This window comes from Maniola hyperantus, chromosome 1, assembly GCF_902806685.2.
Source record: "Maniola hyperantus chromosome 1, iAphHyp1.2, whole genome shotgun sequence".
Lineage (NCBI taxonomy): Eukaryota > Metazoa > Arthropoda > Insecta > Lepidoptera > Nymphalidae > Maniola > Maniola hyperantus.
Genome location: NC_048536.1, coordinates 17,664,986 through 17,687,541, shown reverse-complemented (window position 1 = coordinate 17,687,541; position 22,556 = coordinate 17,664,986). Strand labels below are relative to the sequence as shown.

General features: G+C 38.8%; 1 protein-coding gene across 24 annotated transcripts in view; it reads right to left on the bottom strand.

Moving 5' to 3' along the window:
• The window catches only part of Ca-beta (Calcium channel protein beta subunit), a 189,850-nt gene that overhangs the window by 2,351 nt on the left and 164,943 nt on the right, over window positions 1-22,556 (bottom strand). For 4 of the 24 annotated variants that reach the window (XM_069500043.1, XM_069500068.1, XM_069500078.1 and 1 more), the window contains 11 exons: window positions 13,630-13,746; window positions 13,067-13,186; window positions 12,289-12,472; window positions 9,684-9,704; window positions 8,272-8,497; window positions 7,466-7,589; window positions 5,937-6,077; window positions 5,279-5,446; window positions 4,879-4,999; window positions 3,762-3,803; window positions 2,108-2,152 (listed from right to left, as the gene is read on the bottom strand). In XM_069500043.1, coding sequence (XP_069356144.1) covers window positions 2,108-2,152; window positions 3,762-3,803; window positions 4,879-4,999; window positions 5,279-5,446; window positions 5,937-6,077; window positions 7,466-7,589; window positions 8,272-8,497; window positions 9,684-9,704; window positions 12,289-12,472; window positions 13,067-13,186; window positions 13,630-13,746 — 1,309 coding nt within the window. Of the gene's footprint in view, window positions 1-92; window positions 194-570; window positions 656-2,107; window positions 2,176-3,761; window positions 3,804-4,878; window positions 5,000-5,278; window positions 5,447-5,936; window positions 6,078-7,311; window positions 7,436-7,465; window positions 7,590-8,271; window positions 8,498-9,683; window positions 9,705-12,288; window positions 12,473-13,066; window positions 13,187-13,629; window positions 13,747-16,353; window positions 16,484-22,556 lie in introns of those variants that run through there. The other 20 variants (XM_069500102.1, XM_069500052.1, XM_069500064.1 and 17 more) reach the window with 16 other exon arrangements.

Here is a 22,556-nt window from a genome sequence, read left to right as displayed (position 1 = left end):
TGTCGTGTCCGAAATGTTAGTTCTGAGCACACAGCACAGCACAAAAGGGTGGGCACCAGTAAAGAAACACTCTCACATGGCCAAGCACTTACTAAGCCCGGGACAACTCAAGACTGTGGGGCCTTTCCCCAATTGCGAACTTTCCCCGGGCATGGCAGGACCGTGATATCCGGCGACGGCGGCGCAGACTTGGCTGGGAAGAAGCAAACCTATTGAAGTTGCTTCCGAAGCGATCAGTACAGAAGCGGAATTAATAGACGTTGATTTTGTCAGTGTTGGAGTGTTCGGACGTGGATATATTAATGTTGTAAAAGAATGACCAAATGGTTAGATTAATCGACTGAAACTTTTTGGTACTTTTATTATGGATAGGTAGCTATATACAATAGCTTTCAGGAAAATACAGGATTGAAGAAAATATTGATACTATTGTTTTCAAGCAATTTTATCAGGTATGTACCAAGATATCAAAGTTTGGTAAAAGGGACTGAGTAAGGGAATTTTGTTAGTAAAAGCCAACACTCTTGTTAGATGAAGCTCAATCAAGGGAGCTGACAAAATGGTTGGAACCTGAAGGGGCTGCGGTGATGCTGCTAAAATGTATCTGGAATTTATGGTCTTCGGCGAGGCTAATGCGCTTGTCCATAGGCTTGTACTGAAATGAACAGGGTGACGTCAGTGCACTGGGGAGTGGCTTGTGGACGAGATACAATCTATTTTTCATTATAGTCGACGCATTTTAAACCGAGTCGTCGAGTTATCTGTCTGTTTCGCTCGCACTTACAGGTCGTAGGTAAGTGCGAGCGAAACAGACAGATAACTCGACAAATAAGTTTAAAATGCGTCGACTATAGCTAACTTAAAGGGTAAACAAATCTTTTTCTCAGAAACGCGTAAACGACAAATTATGCTCGGCGCAGGACGTTGTTTCCCCGCATTTGCAATGGGCCGTAATATAATGAAAACAAAAGTTTAGAACATCTAAAACGCCAAGCAGAGCGCGTCGTATTACGCGAGAAGTTTCAATTTCTTTAGCTTTTAAGTCAGCTAAGAAAAAATAGATACTTAATTATAATAACACCATAGATTAGCAACCGAACAATAGCGTCATCTTTTTGGATGGATTGGGCAACTGCTATTTTAGTATTTAAACGATTATAAGACCCTCGAGTCTGATTTCTACCTAAATTTGATGACCAATTGTGTGATTGCTAAACTTTGATAAAACAAAGAAACTACTAAGCTCTAAATCTAAATGATTATCTTGCTAAATTTTTGATATGAATGAGATGCATTTTGTGCTACCAATTATTATGACTAACTAGGGAAGACTGTCTTACTACAAACAGGAATTATGATTATAATTTTTTTATTTTCAAATCGATATTATTATAAGTTCGTCTTGACTAAAAAAGCAGAAGAAGAAGAATTAAACCTGCAAAAAATACATTGAATCTAGCGTCTAGAAAATAAAGCATTGACGAAAATATTTAATGAGCTAGCAAGAAATGAATGAATCATGCATTAGTCAAATATCATTAAAGTGTTGTGTAAGACATTAAAAAATCAGGAATTGAGATTAAACAGAATCAAAGTCGTGAAACTGATGTGAACATATGTTATGAACTAGCTAAAAATTAATGAGTCATGCATTAGTCAAATATCATTAAAGTTGTGCAAGACATTAGAAAATCAGGAATTGAGATTAAACATAATCGAAGTCGTGAAACTGATGTGAACGGTGTGAACTAGCAAAAAATTAATAAAACATGCATTAGTAAAATATTATTAAAGTTGTGTGAGACATTAGAAGAATCAGGAACTGAGATTAAACGGAATGAAACGTCGTGAAACTGAAGTGAACTAAAAGAAAGTGAAAGGTTCTAAAAAGCCGGGTAATAAAATTACTTAAGTATTATAATTAGCCCGTTTACGAATCCTAGAAGTATAGTTAGACCCAATTTCACCAAGCATTTAACCCCCGTTTAGTTAAACATTTGTAAAGCTATCCCTTTTTGGTAGATGTCATACGCGATTTTCAAAAAGGAGAGTTAACTAAACCATTATTAAATAGCTTGGTAAAATTAGGCATTGGAGTGTTAGTTACCTCTCCCTCTCTCATAGTTATAGGAGTCGGACCTCTCGCGGTGTCCTCCAGAATGCGTAGGGGGTTCAAAAGAGGGAAATAATCAGTTAAACACATGCTACAATGTTTATGTTATTTTAAGAAGGAAAGAAGAAAGAAAGAAGTAAATTTAATTTGTTTTGAAACAGGAGCTCCATCAGTACGCTTAGTATAAGATTTTACGTCTCACCAACCACCCAACCAACGTCAAAGTAAAATGGACCGAAATAGCCTTGAATTAAAGTAAAAAAATTCAATGCCACTGATTTTGATTTCGCAAAGTTTCCACTTGGAGTGCTGGTTGTAGATGTGTAGACAAACTTGAGCTTTAAAACAAGGCAGTTAAGATCCAGTTCACTATAACGCGGAAATGTTTCGACACTCGAATACTATCAACGTTGGGGAGACATAAAATCTCGTACTAAGCGTACAGGATGACATCTATTTTTTCTTAACCGACTTAAAAGGTAAACAAGTAGCTTCTCGCTGAAATGCGCAAGTGGCGCACTAGACGCGGCACATACGACCTTTTTATCTTGAATAACAATGAAATCATGATACGAGTGAAAAACCAAATTGCAAAAGGTCTAAAGCGCCGGACAAATCGCGTCGCTTATGCGCTTCTCCGAGAAGGTTTCTAAGATTTGTTTATCTTTTAAGTCAACTAAGGAAAATTGAAGTATAAGAGTAAGTGGGATATAAACTATAAAGTATTTCAACGATAGTTTTGGCACCTAGGTACTTAAAATGGCCCCGGGCCCCGACTCAAAATAAAACAGGCAGGTTTGAGAAACCTGAACATTACTATTCTGCTGGGACCAGAAAGAGTAATAGTACAGTTTCAGTTTGATAAAAGGTCGAAAACTGAAATTGAGTAGGTACCTACATATACCTACTGAAGTATAGTGCGCGACAGGTCCAGATGGCAACCGGGGTATGAGCGGGGGGACGCCCCGCACGACACCCGCGCTATCTCGCGCCTTCGCGTACTTTAGGTATCAAGAATAATGATTTTTACAAAGCTTAGAGGAAAAAATATGATCGATGTAGTTAAAGAATGATTAGATTTGGTAAGTAATTTTATGAGCTAAATACCTACTAGTGAAAATGAACAAAAGTACAGGACTACCACTTTTTATAAGTCGTATCGGCAAAATTCGTTTGCGCAGAAAAGAGCAACCAATGCCGACTAATACCGAATTTATACCAATGAAATATTGATTACAGCCCTTATTGCTTGACGTTAAAATTTTAAACACGAGAATAACAGTGGCTCGTTCTATCTCGCTCATAATTCGCGAGTAGGCAACAACCAATAGCGGATAGACGAGCGCTATGATTGGTTGAGATATTTTCGCGCCATTCAAAAATAAGATTCCTGCACAGGCGCATCAGCGTAACTTATAAAAGTGGCAGTACTCTAGTAGGTAAATAAATAAGAAAAGTAGTATAGGTAAGAAGTTCTTTTCTATCCAAAGAACAGTTGGTCTACAGAAGATCTATTGCCTAAGAAGTTGCTATCACAGAATATTCTTGCAGAAGGTTTGAAGTAGTTTAGGGTTCCGTAATTTGAAAGTGAAGATAAGCATTTACGCTACCTTTACGTCACGACATCTATAATTTAAGGTATCGGTACCTGAGACAAACTCAGTCAGCCTTTGGCCTCGGCCGATGTAACCTATTCAAATACGTACTTTTATAACACGGTCAATCGGAAAGGAGATTGTAACCCAAGAGTTCTACAGTGACTATTTTTTAACGGTTAACCCAAAAGTTAATCGTTAAAAACGGGTCGCTGTACTCATCCTTATAAACGACTTTTACTACGGGACTTTTTTTTAATGTGAAAATATATTACAATAAAATCTAAATCTTTGGTCTAAAAGTGAGGTGTAAAATGTTCACTTTTCATTTTGTCGAAATGAAAAAAAAAAGCTTAAAGCTCGCATTATCTAATTACTATACAAATCATGCCCGCGTGGAATGTGCCAAGAATACTGGCTGCATTTCAGCACTGGACAGCCAGGCTGATCCGTTGCGCAAAAAATGAGCCGGCCCTTCTGTCACAAGATGAGGCTGAGATCTATAGAGAGCGCACTTTGACTTTGATCAGACTTAAGGTTGAGTTAAAACGAGACAGATTTATGTGAAGGATACAGCTCTGTCTCGTTTTGACTCTGTCTTAAGTCTAAGCTAAGTCAGAGTGCGCTCTATAGATCTCACCCTAACTCTCAAATAGTGATATACTTACAAGTAATTTAAAAGTTTTTAAAAACCCGACTGCGTTAGCACTGCAGCGTCTGGTGTAACTTATTAGGTGATTTTTTTTTCTGACCCAAATTGACCATCGATGTAAAAGTGACAGATCTAAAAGTAGTGCCTTTTCAGAATGTTTTCTGCAGAAAAGGAATAGTTTTACCTATCAAACTTTTAGATATTGTTTATGTATATTCGAATTAATATCTCTGTTCTCTCAACTCAAAGATCTAGAGTAATTTTTAAGCTAACGTTAACTGTGCGTAAATTATCTACGAGAAAATGTCACGATCGCAATCATCTCTGATTGGTTAACGCTCGCTCACTATTGGCTACAATGCATTGTTGCGACAAGAATCGCACAAATTCAGCCAATCAGAACAATTGACATTGTAATAATGATTGATGCAGGTTTTAGACAATCGCCCTACTGATGCATCTACGCACAATTAACTTGAAAAGTTATTGAGGGTAAAGAACAAGAAGTTGGTGCTTACCAGGTTGCGCCTGCTGCGAGTGCGGGTGCGGGTTGGGGTGTGCGTGCGGGTGCGGCAGCGGCGCGTGCGGCGCGCGCGCACTCTGCGCAACCGGTGGGGGGTGCGTAGCTGCCCAGTATTTCTGAAAACAGCACAATCCATATCCATGATGACCTTCTATTTCCACGTGGAACGTACTAACGTAGGCCTACAGCAGTTGCTTTCCATGTCTCCTTATCTTCGGCTGCTGCCTTGACATGTTTTCATGAAAATCCCACTCTCTAAAGATGATCTTCAATGAACCTACTCCTTTGATTTTCTGAGACAAAAATACAAAGACAAATACAAAAACACTATCTGGATGGACTGGTTCTTGCTCGGCCCCTTGTCATAGGGCTATATGACAATTCACAATACCTACCTCTAAGTGTTCCGCGATGCGGCTACAAGCCTCCTCCAGCTGGTTCTCGTCCAGGATGACGTCGAACATCTCCGGCGGACACTGCGCCAGCTTCTCCGCCGCCACCATCTGCACCGACAGGTTCTTGCTCTGCCCCTTGCCGCGGGACTTTATTAACCGCTGTAGCACCTAAAACATAACGAGACTGTGTCACGACAATCCATTCAACATTCAAATACAGTGTTGAAACTAGATATGAATTACTAACACCCTGCACCCTTGCATTGCCAGTCTCTAAGCTAGAACCGACAAGCAAACACACACGATGTCTGAAAAAATCTGGTGATGTAGAGCAGCGAAATCACAGGAGATAGAAAGCGATGGAGACGGGTTCACTCCAAGAAGTGTTTCACGTTTCTTGTTTATTATGTGGAAGCCAAATCCTTTTTGAGTTATTAGGCGAATAGAGTTGTATCATGAACTTAATTGATGACTGTCATCGTCAAGCAGATTTTTGGACTTCATTCAATTCTGCTATTACCTTTACCTTTAGAAGCCCACAACAAACTCAGCTGGGTTTAATTACAATATGGCTTCCGTTGCCTTTCTAGTTGGCTCTATCATCAGTGAGGTTTCGTTTGTAGAAGTGGTTCTGAAACATGTTAAAAGTGATCCTCACCTTTGGACTGGATATTTTCAAGTAGACGATAGTGGGTGCTAATGATGTCTTAGCCAGTTGCGAAGGATGGTTGATAGTGTCGCAGTCTAACACAACCAGCTGTAACGTCCGGGCCAGGTCGAATATCCGTTCGATTTCCGTCTATTGACAAAATAAGTTATTAAAATTACGACTTATTTGACATACCTACGTTTTATAAACCAGGTTAGTGATTACAGAATGTGACACAAAAGTTGAAAGTAGTAATGAGTAGTGACCTCTTAAAGATTTTACCTCTGCATCCACATAAAAATTTAAATGACAGCAGGATTTCATTCATGCCCCAAAATACTGATTGATATCCGATCTGCCATGCTTTTGCTAAAAAGTGGCTAATTCCAAAGATTTGTTTGTGAGCTGTCGCCAAAAAAATTTGAATTTTCATAAAAAAAATTGCTGCATAAGATCAAACTCAAAATCTTGTATGTCTACTAGGACTATTTTTTTAAAAACATCATTTTTGGAAATTCCAACGTTTTTGGAGATAAGTAAAAATATTTTTTTTGCTAACCGCTTTTTAGAAAAAAGATGGGAGCATGCGATGTTTTGTTAAAGATATTGATAATTTTCAGCTTTAAAAATTTAGGTTGCTTGCTTGCAAGCTTAAACTCTCATGGTAACTACTTATTCAACTTTTATGGTGCGAGCTGAACAAAGCGTTTTTGTTAAAAGGACAAAATGCACAAAGCATCAATTAGATATTTGCTGACAGTGACCGAATGCATTCAACGGGTTTGTTCAAAAAATTCTTGGAATTAACAGGAATCTGTTCAGATGTTGTATTTTATTACTCAATCAACCCAAGTGCACCTAATGGTATTCGGACAAATGAAGAAAAACGACTTTGCGAAGATAATGCGAAAAGATCTGGGAGACCACCGCTTTATTAGCCCAAAAAGAATCCCAAACATAATGTCATTAATGAAAGGGACAACCCTTAGTAATGAACATAGAGATGCAGAGAAAGCGAGAGTTTTGAAAATTGTTAGACCCTGAACCTTATTAATCATAGATGCTTAGCACGTGCCCGTGGGAATTGCGCAAACGCATTCATTGATATGGCAAAGGTTATTAAGAAAATGCACTGTGAAAGCGGATAGACAGAGAGAGTGAGACACTCAGGATGGTTTTATGCCAGATGTATATGGTAAATTAGAACATTCCATGTTAACACGAGGTTAGAGCCTGTACTTGAGACCAGACAATTGGTTCTGGAATTGGTCCTTTATAGGTTTCTTTGGACGCTCAGAATGGTGTTATGCAAGATGGAGTATAAGGCAAATTCGAACATTCGATGTTAGCTCGAGGTTGGGTTAGTTCACCAAAGTGTTCGAACCTGTACTTCAGCCAGACAATTGGTTCTGGAATTGGTTCTGTCCATTATAGGTTTCTTTGTCGGGTTATTGAGCAAGGACCGCTTCGCCAGGGAAATATCCGCGGTCACCCGGGTGATGATGATCCTGGAAAGGCATATGTCGTGGTGAGTGTACCTGGACTTCGGCGAGGCAGGTGGATCGCGAGTTGGAACGCTCCACGATCGCTCGTTTCGAAGCGTTGTTGAGGAGCGACCGCTTGGCGAGCGATATGTCCGCCATCACACGGGTTATTATTATCCTGAAATGTTAGTTTATTTGCTCTTAACCTCGTAAGACTAATTGCAGTAGGTACATGGTACTTACTACTTACTATGGATAGTTTTGAAATTCGACAGACAGGTACAGTATTTTAGAATATAGTGTTACCACGGTACCACACTTGTACTTCCATAATTTTGTCTATGGTCTCACAAGTTTAATGCAGATGAGGTTAGTTGGAAGTTAGTTAACATGAAGATACTTAAATAAAGGCTAAAATCTGAAAGGTCAGAACCTCTTTTGTTGGGCTTTTTCGTTGTACCCACTCCTAGAACTACAGTACAGTAACCCTTAATAAGTGCGAGAGATTAGTCATGTTAAAAAGTTATGCAAGACCTGGACCTTGTTTGCTAACACAATTAGACGACCAATAGGTAATTATTCTTGTATGTACCTACTTGTGTTATGTGATTGGTTTTTCGGAAACAGCTTTAACGATTAAGATGAAATTTTGTATCTTGATAACGTTTTACTTTCGAAGTTTATCTTTCATTTCTGAGTTCTCGTGGGAATTCAGGGATATAATTTTTCTTTTCTTTTGTTGCTCTTCCAAGACAGAACATGGAATCACCCTCAAAATTTTCAGCATCTAAGAATTCTAATGCTGAAAAATTTGATAGCGATTCAATGTTGATTGATGATTTTTCAAAAAGATATCTCACCTGCCCTCAAACCGTCTCTTGAGAAAATCGAACAATGCCTTCTGCATCATATCCGTGACCTCATAGCCCTTCAACGAGGGTCCCACAAGAACCACGGGCCGCATCGAAGGCACCACGTCATATGGCGTGCAGGCCTCCTGCTTTTTGAAGAACGGTTTTCTTTTTTCCTTGCTCGCGGGTAATGCTCCTGCGCCGCGACCTCTGCCGGCCGAATCCGAATCTTCACCTGAAAATTAAAAAAAAAACTTTAGCAACAGAGTTCATTTTATTGTCTCTTTTCATTCATTCTTCATCCATATCAGCAAGTCTATCTAAGACATTTCATTTACTTCGAATTTCTTTGGAAGATTCACTGTCATGTTGTCATTGTACACTACAGTGAAACTAACTTTTTAACTTTGACTTCGGTTTTTGTGTCATAAAATTACTTGAATTAATATGTGGAATACCGAGCAAGATATCAAAACGGTTTTTTTTAAAATATTTCTGGGTTACAATTTAGAATCTGATACAATAATTCTTTTATTTTTGTGAAAATATCTACCGAGAGTGTCAAAAATAATCGGAGACGTAGACAGTGCGGGATAGTGCAACAATATATTAGGTTAACTGCAAGTCATAATAGTTTGACATGATAATACTGATGCATTTAAACAGTTTACTGAAAGTATTTCTGAAGACAAACATCATTTCAGGGAAAATCAATACTTAATCAAATTCAACAATACAGCATAGGAAATTTTTAACAGCAACAGGACAGCATGCTTTTTTTAAAGAATATTAGCCAAGTTTATTATGATGACTAATATTCCTTTCTTAAGCTTTTAACTTGTCGATTCAATACTTCATTTTTATTGCCATAACATAGGAAACAACGGGGCTTCAACTACATTACAAGGACATAAAACATTTTCCATTGACAATGGTAAGCTTTAACAATACCTTAATTTTCACAATACGATATAAGAAGACAAAACACTTGACGACATCAACATTCATTCAATTGAAATACATACCTGAAGAGTGAAATTTCAATAGAATAGTTTAAAATAAATATAGGTTAAAGGGCAAAAAATTGTGCCACAGATGTAAATCTTTTGAAATTTCACTAAGAAAGAAAAGAACATAATAAATTAGGATTTGTAGAAAGAACTTAATTTATGCTTACGAAAAAGTAGGCGTAAATACAGTTCTTTAAGAAGTCAGAGGTACAGAAAGAGCAATGGAGTATGATATGGAAGATGCGAGCAAAGTATATTATAAAGAAGAATAAAATAAATTTAAGTAAGTATTTAGTAATTAACATTCAAGAATAAATTCGACAAAACCAAGGCCAAATTAATAAATTCAATACAATATTTGGGTGAAAATTGGTAACATTTCCTGGTCAATGGATGTTATGGTGGTCTTACCTCGATCGATCGTGGGCACATCTGAAATAACGTCAATAATCAAATGAGTGCAAAATATCAGACCAAGGAAATAGACAACTTTCACCAGTTTCATATTATGCGCGAGTGAATTATGGGTTTAGTATGATTATTGATTATGTTGTTGTACAAAGCAGTTTAGCATTCTATTGTAAGTAAAACATACAAATCATAACATATAACAGCCTTTAGAATAACGCTATTACATTCTCTTATAGATCAATATAGGTAGTAGGTAGTTACTTAATTTATTTTGTCATCCTTTTGACGAAAATAATTTATTATTAGGAAGATTAAATATATATATATATATATATATATTGTAAATTTGTATTACTATGCATTTTTAATTGAGTCTCTTAAAATTTTCACTTTGATAGTTATGAGTTTTTAGATTGACTAGATTTTTGCATTCCTCCGGATCCTTTTATTTAACTCAACACAACTTAAGATAATTAACATTTGGAGATTGCCCATTTTCTTAGGAGCTTTGTGCCCCCCCTAATATAATTGTTATGTCACCATAGTTTTAATTTTATTTTGTAGACAAATAATTAACTCTTTATATTCTGCAAACGATTTCTATTTAATCACCCAGGTTATAAAGAAATCTTATTTTTTATATTGCTGATATTGAGGTTATATTTAATTAATACTTCTTCAAAATAAATGCATGTCTACGATTCTAACTGTAATTGTGGATATTTTCAATAATAGAGTGAAAAAAAGTCGTAATAAAACATAATCGTAAAAAAAGAACACATTTTTTAAAAATTTAATTTAAGTTTTGACACGATGCCACAAAAGAGGGCCCCCGTTCACGGGCGATCTCCTATATTTCTACTTAGCAGTTATTTTTAGTAAAAGAATAGCAGAGCAAAACGACCATTAGCCATTAAACTGCGTTGTATAATATTTATTAGCACAAGTAGAAATTTACTAAATCAAGTTTTGTAAGTTTTACAGTCTGCTCTTTTGATAATAGAGTAAAGGCGTACATGTTCTGTGGGTAGAATTTTATCATTTATTTATTGATTTATCAAACAATATCCTCGATATGCTTACAGCAACGCCAAATCGCATACCGAATCAGAAGTTACATATACTTACATACCTGGTTTATGATCAAAAGAAAAAGTGAGCATGACGATTATTTATTAGAAGACCTCCGGAAGTAGGATTATCCGTTTTGAAATTTCATCTTGTGCTAAGCTTTCAACGAGAGAGGTCAACAATCCTCTTAGACCCCAAAACAGCTAATATTGTTAATAATTCGTGTGTTTTTTCATAATTTCAACTTTGATATCTGAGACGCAGCATCAAGATTCAAGACTTTATGATAACATGCAAAACAAGAGCATTCTTGATTTTCATTGTGGAGAATCACGACTCAACTTTAACACTTTCCCAAGTTTTATTAAAATTTTAATCAGATATAACCTGAGATCGCAAAGAACTGCATTGTAATATGGACCTTTGAAAGTAGTTTCAATAGCTGCAAAGTGTCGCTACTAATTCAAAAATAAATTATTATACAAAATTATTGTATGTACATACAAAATTATTGTATGTACATACAATAATTTGGTCACTGGCACCAAGCGACCCGTAGCTTAGTGGTTAGAGCGTTGGGTGCGATCCCAGGGGACGCGGGTTTGATTCCTGCTGGTCCGCAATTTTGTCACTGGCACCAAGCGACCCGTAGCTTAGTGGTTAGAGCGTTGGGTGCGATCCCAGGGGACGTGGGTTTGATTCCTGCTGGTCCGCAATTTTGTCACTGGCACCAAGCGACCCGTAGCTTAGTGGTTAGAGCGTTGGGTGCGATCCCAGGGGACGTGGGTTTGATTCCTGCTGGTCCGCAATTTTGTCACTGGCACCAAGCGACCCGTAGCTTAGTGGTTAGAGCGTTGGGTGCGATCCCAGGGGACGTGGGTTTGATTCCTGCTGGTCCGCAATTTTGTCACTGGCACCAAGCGACCCGTAGCTTAGTGGTTAGAGCGTTGGGTGCGATCCCAGGGGACGCGGGTTTGATTCCTGCTGGTCCGCAATTTTGTCACTGGCACCAAGCGACCCGTAGCTTAGTGGTTAGAGCGTTGGGTGCGATCCCAGGGGACGTGGGTTTGATTCCTGCTGGTCCGCAATTTTGTCACTGGCACCAAGCGACCCGTAGCTTAGTGGTTAGAGCGTTGGGTGCGATCCCAGGGGACGTGGGTTTGATTCCTGCTGGTCCGCAATTTTGTCACTGGCACCAAGCGACCCGTAGCTTAGTGGTTAGAGCGTTGGGTGCGATCCCAGGGGACGTGGGTTTGATTCCTGCTGGTCCGCAATTTTGTCACTGGCACCAAGCGACCCGTAGCTTAGTGGTTAGAGCGTTGGGTGCGATCCCAGGGGACGCGGGTTTGATTCCTGCTGGTCCGCAATTTTTGATATGTATTTAAAATTATTTAGTTTTTCATTATTTTGTGGTACCTAATTAAATAAAAAAGTTTCCTTTCTTTCAGAAGTTGAGTAGTGATTCTCGGGGTGTGTGTCGTGATGAGTGGTGGGATGACAGCGCATGGCTGGTCGCCGAGCTGGGTGAACGTACCGGGCGTGGGAGGGGTGCTACCTCGGCTGGGGAGCGGCTGGCCCGCAGACTGCGGGCGCGCGTAACGGCCGCGCGACTGCAGCCCCGAGCGCACGGCCTCCAGCTTCACGGGCGACGGGATGAAGCCCACGTCCTCGCCCTCTTTCACGAGCCGCCCGATCCACCAGTTGTTGTCGTACTTCTCCTGAAACGTCACATGGACATCCTTATAGCACACAGTAAAGGTACTGTCTTCTCGACCGAAACTTCTCAGTGCTTGAAGACGACGTCCCTGGCGCAGTGATAAGCACTGTGGTCTCCCGGGTTCGATTCCTGGCTTGGAATTTTATAATTCCTAATTTTCTGGTTTCGTCTACGTATATCCTAGTGGTTTGGAGTTCGGACGCCCGCCTTCTATCCGTATAATAAATAAACGCACCTCTAGCTTTTCGGAGTTATGTGCGTTTTAATTAATTAAATACTACTTGCTTTAACGGTGAAGGAAACATCGTAAGGAAACCTGAATGCTTGAGAGTTCTCCGTAATGTTCTCAAAGGTGTGTGAAGTCTACCAATCCGCAAATGGCCAGCATGGTAGACTATGGCCAAAACCCTTCTCACTCTGAGAGGAGACCAGTGCTCTGTAGTGAGCTGATGATGGGTAGATCATGATGATGATAATATGTACACCTTGATAAGTCTTTGAGGATACAATAGGCCTTGGTAGAAACTTAGCAGGGAATCAAACAATGGATGGCTTAGGCGGACACAAACGCTAGGAAGAAGAAAGGAAGATTTACCTTGATGTGTAGGAAGTCGCGCACTTCGAAGGAGATGGCGCTGCCGTGCACGGGCGAGTCGTCGTCCAACGTGCCATCGTATGCGACATTCGTGCGTACTGCGAACGCCACCGGCTTCGACTGGAAACATATTAATATGACACATATCACCGATCTGTTGTTCCCCCTCCCGATAAAAGGCGCCCTAAGCACGCTCCCTACCTCGTAGGGCTACACAATTCAAGGCGAAGACGAGGTTACCGATTTCTAACGTAAACCGGACGTGGACTCACGCCACGGCCTCGGGGGCGTACGGACTAACCAGTAGTCCAACCAATCCACCCATCCCAACGTCATCCTAAGCCGTGGTTCAGTTCACAGCAGGCGCCTTTAGGAGGACGTTGGCTCCTGACCTCTCAAATTATTTCTTCTCGCCAATTCTCAGTATGGAAAAGCAAATGACCTTGAAACTACTTATTTATTCGAGTTCTTTTTGGTGTTTATTATCATTCCAGTATCTTGGAAGGTGGCCTAAATAGCCTAGTAGCGCAGGGAGTTTTCTAGAGACTTTACTCAAGACTTACTCGGGCCTTGTCCAGCTGTGAGAGAGCCTGCGCTTCCTTCTCGCGGCGCAGAGCCTCCTTGTCTTCGTCCAGCGACAGTTCCGAGGATGGCTGGGAGTAGTTTGAATCTGCCGAGCCCTGGAATCACAGACGAGATTATGTTAGCAACCATCTTTGAAAGAACAGTATCTATTACTGACGCGCTTTATGAGTTTTATGAGTTTTCCTTTGCACAAAATCCAGTGGATTTAATGATCGCTAACCTCCAATGGTGGATGGCAGTAGAAGAAGAAGACTAGCTTTAAAGGCAAAGAATAAGAACGTCAGAAGGGTATTCCTTCTTAGGATTACATACGAGCATCAAAAATCATGGGAGTCAGGTATAAAAGATGGTCACACAAATTAAGGGGTGAAATCCCTCACACCATTTCGTCATCATCTAATGACGAAATGGCGTGAGGATTGGCACCCCTTGTGCTGTCCACGGTAGGACATGCACTGCTCACTGCTGCATATAGTCCATACAGGACAGGTACCTTGTAGGGATTTTTTCCATCCACATTCCACACCGTACACGGAATATAACAATCAACAGTTCTGCAGTAGGTACAATATACAGTGCGACAAGGCTCTCTTGGCACTTGAATTACATTGACATGGGGGCGCTGTTGGAGAACAAAGGCTTAGAATATTCAAACAAGAACAAAGGGGACACTTGACGGCAACGTTAGTTCCGATTTTCGCCACGCGCCAAGATAGCCTTGTCGCACTGTAACATGTGCAAATGACAAAATGAATTTATTTCCAAATCAGACTGGGTTTTGCCGAAAAATATTCAGCAACTTAACTTAGTAAAACTTTAACACTGACGAATTTAAGTCAACTTTATCAGCTTTTTGGAGTAAAAACGCTATTATGACTTATTTATGAACAGAAGTCAAAATAAAAGACTAAAAATCTAATTCACACCCCTTATATAGTCCACCCCTAATGTAGTCCAACTTTACTATGACAGTAACTTTCCTTCGCCCCGTATTCATCGTGGCTTGATCAAAGAAGTTAATTATTCACGCCGCTGGACATGAGTTAAAATAAATAGGTCATCCGATATAGCCTGGCGGCCTCAAAAGCCGAGCGGTGGGGATGCTTATAGTTTTACAGTACACAACACCACAACTAAAAGGTTTCGCTTTTGTTCCTGTACGCCTAGTATAGTTCTTGCAATTTAATTTACAATGTTATTATACCATACTATACAAGCCATTGCAGCCCCGTTCCCAGGAAACCAGCATCGTGACACTTGGTCAAAGTATTTTTGCATCATCATCATCACGATCAACCCATCACCGACTCACTACAGAGCACGGGTCTCCTTTCAGAGTGAGAAGGGTTTTGGCCATAGTCTACCACGCTGGCCATGTGCGGATTGGTAGACTTCACACACCTTTGAGAACATTGTGGAGAACTCTCAGGCACGCAGGTTTCCTCACGATGTTTTCCTTCAACGTTAAAGGAAGTGATATTTAATTAATTAAAACGCACATAACTCCGAAAAGTTAGAGGTGCGTGCCCGGGATCGAACCCCTGACCTCCGATTAAACGGCGGACGTCCTAACCACTAGGCTATCACAGCTTATTTTTTGCGGCTGCCCGTAATTCTAAGTCAAATCATAGTCTGGCTTGTCTGCCCTGATATCTTTAACGTAATTACGGTTCATATCACAATAAACTAAATCTAATTAAGTCAGTTCTGATCCAATTTCTATAATGGGCTTACAGTTCTACGATTCACACCTCTGTCTATGACGTAAGAAGAAGTTTTCAAGGATATTTTTAGCAAAAGCAATTGCAAAGATTTCTATTTTATTTATGTGTGTTTGCAAATTGCATTGCTTTGGTATGTTTAAACGTAGTTCAAACGATCGAGGAGATGTAACTTTTTTTATTGCTTTCGTATGTATGTAAATCGTAAATAAAAACTGGTCAAGTGCGAGTCGGAGCTCGCACACGAAGGGTTCCGTACCATCAAATAAGAAATAACACTTGTAAGTTTTTTTAATTTTCATGGCGGAATTTTAAAATTTTTAACATTTGTTGTTATATTGGCAATAGAAATAGACATTTTGAGAAAATTTTAACTCTCTACCTATTACGGTTTATGAGATACAGTCCGCTGATGGACAGACGAACGGATGGACGGAAGCACGGACGGACAGGCAGGGGAGGTTTAGTAATAGGGTCCTGTTGGCATCTTTTGGGTACCTAACCGTAATAATAAGATAGGTATCTGGTTTCTAAAGGCTCATTTACGCCGGAGCAACTACATGTGAAAATGCAGCATGATTCAATTAGAATCATTATCTATTTTATGTTGAGACAAAATCGTGCTGTATAGGAACTTTCCAAGGCGTGTTCCTTAAAAGCCTCATAACTGATGATGTTGTCCATCCAAACAAAAATATAGGTAAATACAAAGTTTAATTTTGTCCACTCGTGCAGGAATTAATAATATTAACATGCCAGTTGGCGTCAAATAAAAAGAGCTCCAGAGAACAGTAGAGGAGATATTTTTTTGAGATGTGATAACGGTACACCGTTATCACATCTCATTCACTTAGTACCACCAAATCGATCGATAAATAAATCACCCACTGCGCAGGTACAATGTCAGAGTGCTTTTCCTGACGCCAAATATATACAGAGAAATTAAATGAAGAAGCAAAGCAAAAAACGAACATTCCTTACCAAGGGCTTGTAGTGTTTCATTGATCGGAGCCGGCGACTCTTGCTGACTGCATGCAAGGCACAACAACAGACAAACAGACAACAAATCAGACAAACATGCAGTAACGTTTATATTGATGCACTAAAATATCTGAAATCATAAATGCATTCCATGACATTCTAGGAAATACAGACATTCTAGAAAAGTATACAGTTAGGGACCGATCAAGCTCAATCGGTATCGATTCTGACGTCTTTCTCTAAAATAAATTTAAGTATCTGCATCTTCTTCTTTTTATTGGTGCTAAAAAAGGACGGAAAATGAATTTTAAATTAAATACTCTGAATAATGCTACTCTACTTTAAACACTATGATCAAGTCATACACCTAAAGTCAAGAGGTTTGAAAGTTTTAAATCAACAGTTTGTATTGACAGTTTTTCTGTCCTTTTCTCATTACATTGGTTAGAAAAAGATGGAAATGCTCTCAAGCCGGTCAAACAGCTTGAGCCAGCAAAAGGCTTTTTTCTCATTTCTCGAACACTGTCCGAACGTCGCGTCAAGCAAAAATATTGAACCGCACCAATCACGGTCAAGCATTTACGGTTTGTAAATGCTTGACTAAAGCAAAAAATTACGTGCTTGCCATCAAGCTGTTTGGTCGTCTTGGAAGCATTTAAGATTAAAAATCTAAAGTACAAGCCATCTACAAGGTATCTACTTACATAGGTACAAAGATTTTTGCTAATGCACACTACTACTTCAAGCAATTATAAAATGTAAATAAACAGCAATTCCCCGAGAAAGTCCGAGAGTAAAAGAGAACGGTTCATAAAGCAGTATCTCTACTCATATTTAGGTATATTACGGAACTTTTACATTATTAGAATCAGAATAATATTAGGTACCTATCTATATAATAAATACCTAATCCCGTTTTTATTTGCTTGCATCGAAGTTTCATAATCAGCCCACTAGGAATGTAAAATTTAAATTCTTGAACGAAGAGGGACAATTTAAAAGAATTTTTAAAGGGAAAATGTTAAAGAATTTTCTGGGAACTCCTTTGGCGGATCTTCTCAAAGTATTTTTGTTCTTTGCAAACTCTACAGTGAAATATTTTAGCGTAAGCATATTATAAGCTCTTTGAAATTCTATTTATAAGGCATCGAACTCATTTCCAGAGTTCTAGAGTTCTACATCTATTTCATACAGAATAATTTACCTAATTTGAGCTTTAAAACAAGGCAGATAATATCCAATGTACTATAATTCGAAAGGTTTTCGACACTCGAATACTATCAACATTCGTGAGACATAAAATCTCGTACTAAGCGTACTGTACCCGTAGTATAAGATTTTACGTCTCACTAAACGTTGCTAGAATACGAGAGTCGAAACTCAATACCGTCAAAGTAAAATGGACCTAAAGAGTCTTGAATTGAAGTCAAAAATTCAATGCCACTGATTTTAATTTCGCAACGTTTCTACTTGGAGCGCTGGCTGTAGATGTGTAGACAAAATTGAGCTTTAAAACAAGGCTGATAATATCCAGTTTACTATAATGCGAAAGGTTTTCGACACCCGAATACTATCAACGTTCGTGAGACATAAAATCGCGTAAGTACCTACTAAGCGTACTGTAATGAGACTAAACCAAACTACATTTGTATGGACACTGGCGAGAGCGCTGGGGAAACTTCTCTTAAGATTACGTCAACTGAACATGTATCTATAACTTCGATTGTTATTCAAATAAATTGAAATAAGTACTACAATGGGATGCTCTGGGAAAATAGCAATGGATCGAATAAATGACGTCATCCCCTCCTGAAGCTTGCTTCTGAATGTTTGGCATGTTTTTGCATGGGCGGGCGGCTTGGTGATTTATAGCTTATTTTATACGTAATAACGTGGCGCTTTGGGCGGAGAGACGGGGGATGGAACGAGTGACGTCATACTTCACTCTATATGCCATATTTAGTTTATTGCAAGGGACGTTTTGCTAATATTACTTTATGGATCTTAGAACTTTTGGTGTTGAAAATATTTTTGTTCAACTGAATCTAAAGGTCAGATATTTTTAGGGTTCCGTACCTCAAAAGGAAAAACGGAACCCTTATAGGATCACTTTGTTGTCTGTCTGTCTGTCTGTCGGTCTGTCAAGAATACTTCCCGTTGACCTAGAATCATGAAATTTGGCAGGTAGGTTGGTCTTATAGCAGACATTAGGGGGAAAAATCTGAAAACCGTGAATTTGTGGTTAGGTACATGACACAAAAAAATTAAATTGTGGACAAGAACCAATATTTGCTATTTTCAATTTTCGAAGTAAGATAACTATATCAAATGGGGTATCATATAAAAAGGCTTTAATTGTACATCCTAAAACAGATTTTTATTTATTTTTATGCATCATAGTTTTTGAATTATCGTGCAAAATGTCGAAAAAATACGGCTGTAGTACGGAACTCTCGACGCGCGAGCCTGACTCGCACTTGGCCGGGTTTTTTAATAGATTCCTCTATATTGGGCAGCGAAAATTCGTTATTACTGTATGATAGTTTGAGTTGATTGGCATTTGTTAGTAATCCATGCTGCAATAGGTACGCGTTTCCGTTAGTTCTTGGCAGGGTGTCAATACCACATCGAGTGTTTTCAATAGATTAGTAGAAAATCTCTGATCCATTCGTGATAGCCTGGTGGCCTGGTGGTTATAATGTTCTCAAAGGGGAGTGAAGTCTGTCAATCCACACTGGGCCAGTGCAGCGCAGCGTTCTATGGCTTTAACTTAACCCTTCTCACTCTGAGAGGAAACCCGTGCTCTGTAATGAGCCGGAGATGAGGCCGGGATGGTCCGAAAAGTTAGAAGTGCGTCCACAACCCCTGACCCCCCCCCCCTGACCCCCCCCCCCCCCGAATAGAAGGCCGTCGACGTCCAACTAAAATAATATAAGATTGCTATAATCATCAAAATCCTTTTGCGTACTTGTAGTTCGCTAAAATAAGGAATTATTTTCATTGTGTGTAAGCTAGGCGTCACTGATTCTGAGCACAACCAAATTTTAGAGTATTCGCATCCTCTTCTTACTGATGTGATATGAAAAGGACAGACACAGTTTGACAGTTTTAAATTTAATTTTTAGATGTTAAAAGTAAAACCCGTGATTTTAGCGCACAGTCGCGAGCCTACTGTTTAAATTTTTAGCGTGCACTAAAATTTAGAGTCTTTAAATGTAAAGTTCATGTTCTGTCCCTTTTTAGCATTGTTGAAAAGAAAAGGATGCAGATACTCTAAAGAGAGAAAGACAACGGAATCGGTGCCAATTTTGTGCCCTTAATTTCTAAGTGATCTTATTAAGTGACCTCCTCGAGTGAGCTTCTTCGACGAGCGTACCAGGTCATGCTAATTGGATGCCGATGCCAACAGCACAGCCTTGTAACAACGCTGTTACAGCTTAAGAGGCGTAAAAAAATCTATAGGTTAAAAATGATGCAAGATAGCAATCATTCTAAGTTCGACGTAGTTCATATTGTTAAGCTTTGTCTAGCCAAATCAAAAAGGATTTTAAATTCCATTAGGTTAGTATGATAAACAGATACACTTAGTAATTAAGCTAATTGCAGTGCACCATTATCATATCTAACTATGATGTAGGGTGGCTGTATCACCATGACTCTTTTGGAAATGACCCAAATTTTCAAAATAGTCCAGTGAGGTTTTTGTCTTTTTCATTTGTATGGGATTACATAACAGAGGGAGCCGTATACTAACTCCTCTCGTATAATAAAACCGACCAAGTGCGAGTCAGGCTCGCGCAACGAGGGTTCCGTACTGCAGTCGTATTTTTTCGACATTTTGCACGATAATTCAAAAACTATGATGCATAAAAATAAATAAAAATCTGTTCTAGAATGCACAGGTGAAAACCTTTCATATGATACCCCACTTGATATAGTTATCTTACTTCGAAAATTAAAAATAGTAATTATTAGTTTAGAACCACAATTTAATTTTTTTTGCGTGATGTAACCACAAATTCACGGTTTTTAGATTTTTCCCCGAATGTCAGCTATAAGACCTACTTATCTGCCAAATTTCATGATTCTAGGTTAACGGGAAGTACCCTGTAGGTTTCTTGACAGACCGACCGACAGACAGACAACAAAGTGATAAGGGTTCCATTTTTCCTTTTGAGGTACGGAACCCTAAAAAGTTCATGCAGTGTTCTTGGTAATCCTACAGCCGATTCCACGGAACCATTACCGAGTTGGCTGGCGCATTAAACGCGAGCCGCTGACAGGAGAAACAAACCAGGCGCGATAGCCCGCTCCACGGAAATAGCACCAAATACAAACAATTCACAGTGAAATTCTGATGTACGTCCGATGTGAGTCCGATATAATGGACGAAATTTACGACTGGAATTCGGGAACGCATGCATTTTATAGTTATTGCAAAGTATCCAATAGATTTGCATGAATTTAGAACGTGCTGAACGCTGAAGGTTTTGCGAATTTACAGGAAAACTGAACGAAACAGACTTCAGCAATACTTGGATGAATTCGTGACTGACTGATCTATCAACGCACAGCTCAAACTACTGGACGGATCGGGCTGAAATTTGGCATGCAGATAGCTATTGTGACGTAGGCATCCGCTAAGAAATGATTTTTGAAAATTCAACCCCTAAGGGGGTGAAATGGGAGTTTGAAATTAATGTATTCCACGTGGAAGAAGTTGCGAGCATAAGCTAGTAACTTTATAATATACATATCACGCCTCTAGATAAAAACAGTTTCAACTCAAAAAAGATTAAGAAAAACTTTTTTTTAAAAATAGTAAGTACTGAAGATAAATTTCAATTAAGTAGGTACATAAAATATATACATTGAAGGAAATATTGTGCTTTGAGTATTACATAAAGCATAGTTACTAAAGTTTACAGTACGGCCACTACAGAAACTAAGCTTACATTTCAAAGGGCAAGGTTTTTGAGTTAATACACTTTTGACCTAAGGGAGCAATATCTTCCATCTCGCAGAGGAATACAATTGTACGACTAGAATTTGACAATGCGTACCTATATTTTATAGAAGTTACACCATTGATGTCGACATCCATGGGGTAAGTTCAGAAATTATAAAGTAAATGTTGGTTACACACAAAGACAAAATGTAAATAATATCGCATCGTAAAAGAAATATCCTGATTATTTATTCTTCGATGTGATTTGTGATTTTACCGTGATTTCCCAGCTGCAGGTGATTAGTTTCTTTATACTTCAATATTGACTTGATTGCGTGTTGGAATGTTTTTCAGAAAATACGTCCAATTAATGTGCCTAGTAGATTTAAACTGATTGAAGGAGACGTCTCATCTATTCCCATTATACTGTTCCATTCCACATAGGAATAAAAATACTCAATCATCACAATTTTGCCGTTAATTAGTTTTAGATTGACGGAAATAGCCTCAAATGTAAACAACGATAAATCTAGTGAAGTTATAATCTACTATAGGTTACGTTAGCCCGACTAGTTTAGAACCCATCCGGGGTCCTTTTTCAAAGGTAGTTCGCGCACGCGTCGCCTCCCTTTGATAAAGGTTCCCGTATGGATTCGAAACTAGTCGGGCTAACTAGTCTAATAAAATGGATGAATTTTACGATTGAAATATGGGAATGCATGCACTTTATAGTTTTTGCAGTTAGGTTAGGTTGTACATGACATATCAATTTAGAACTAAACCTCAGTGTAGTTAGTTCAGAATTTGAAGATTTCGATTACGTAGATGCTATTTTACAGACTTCTTTAAAAGAATTTATAGTGAATGAAGGGTAACTGGACTACTAACAAGAAGAAGAAGAAAAAGAAAGAAGTCGAACGAGAAAAAGAGTGGATCTATTTTAACGTACTACGGAAGAATATAAATTAGTTAGTAAATTAGTTATGGGCTAGTCCTAAAAATTCCACTAAAGATTTGTAGGACCAAGGTTTTTCAGAAATCGATTATTAATATTAATTTGAGCCTCAATAGCTCAACCGGTATAGGAGTGGACAGAAAACCGAAAGGTCGACGGTTCAAACCCCGCCCGTTGCACTATTGTCGTACCTACTCCTAGCACAAGCCTGACGCTTAATTGGAGAGGAAAGGGGAATATTAGTCATTTAACATGGCTAATATTCTTTTTCAAAAAAAAAATATATATAATATTATGTAT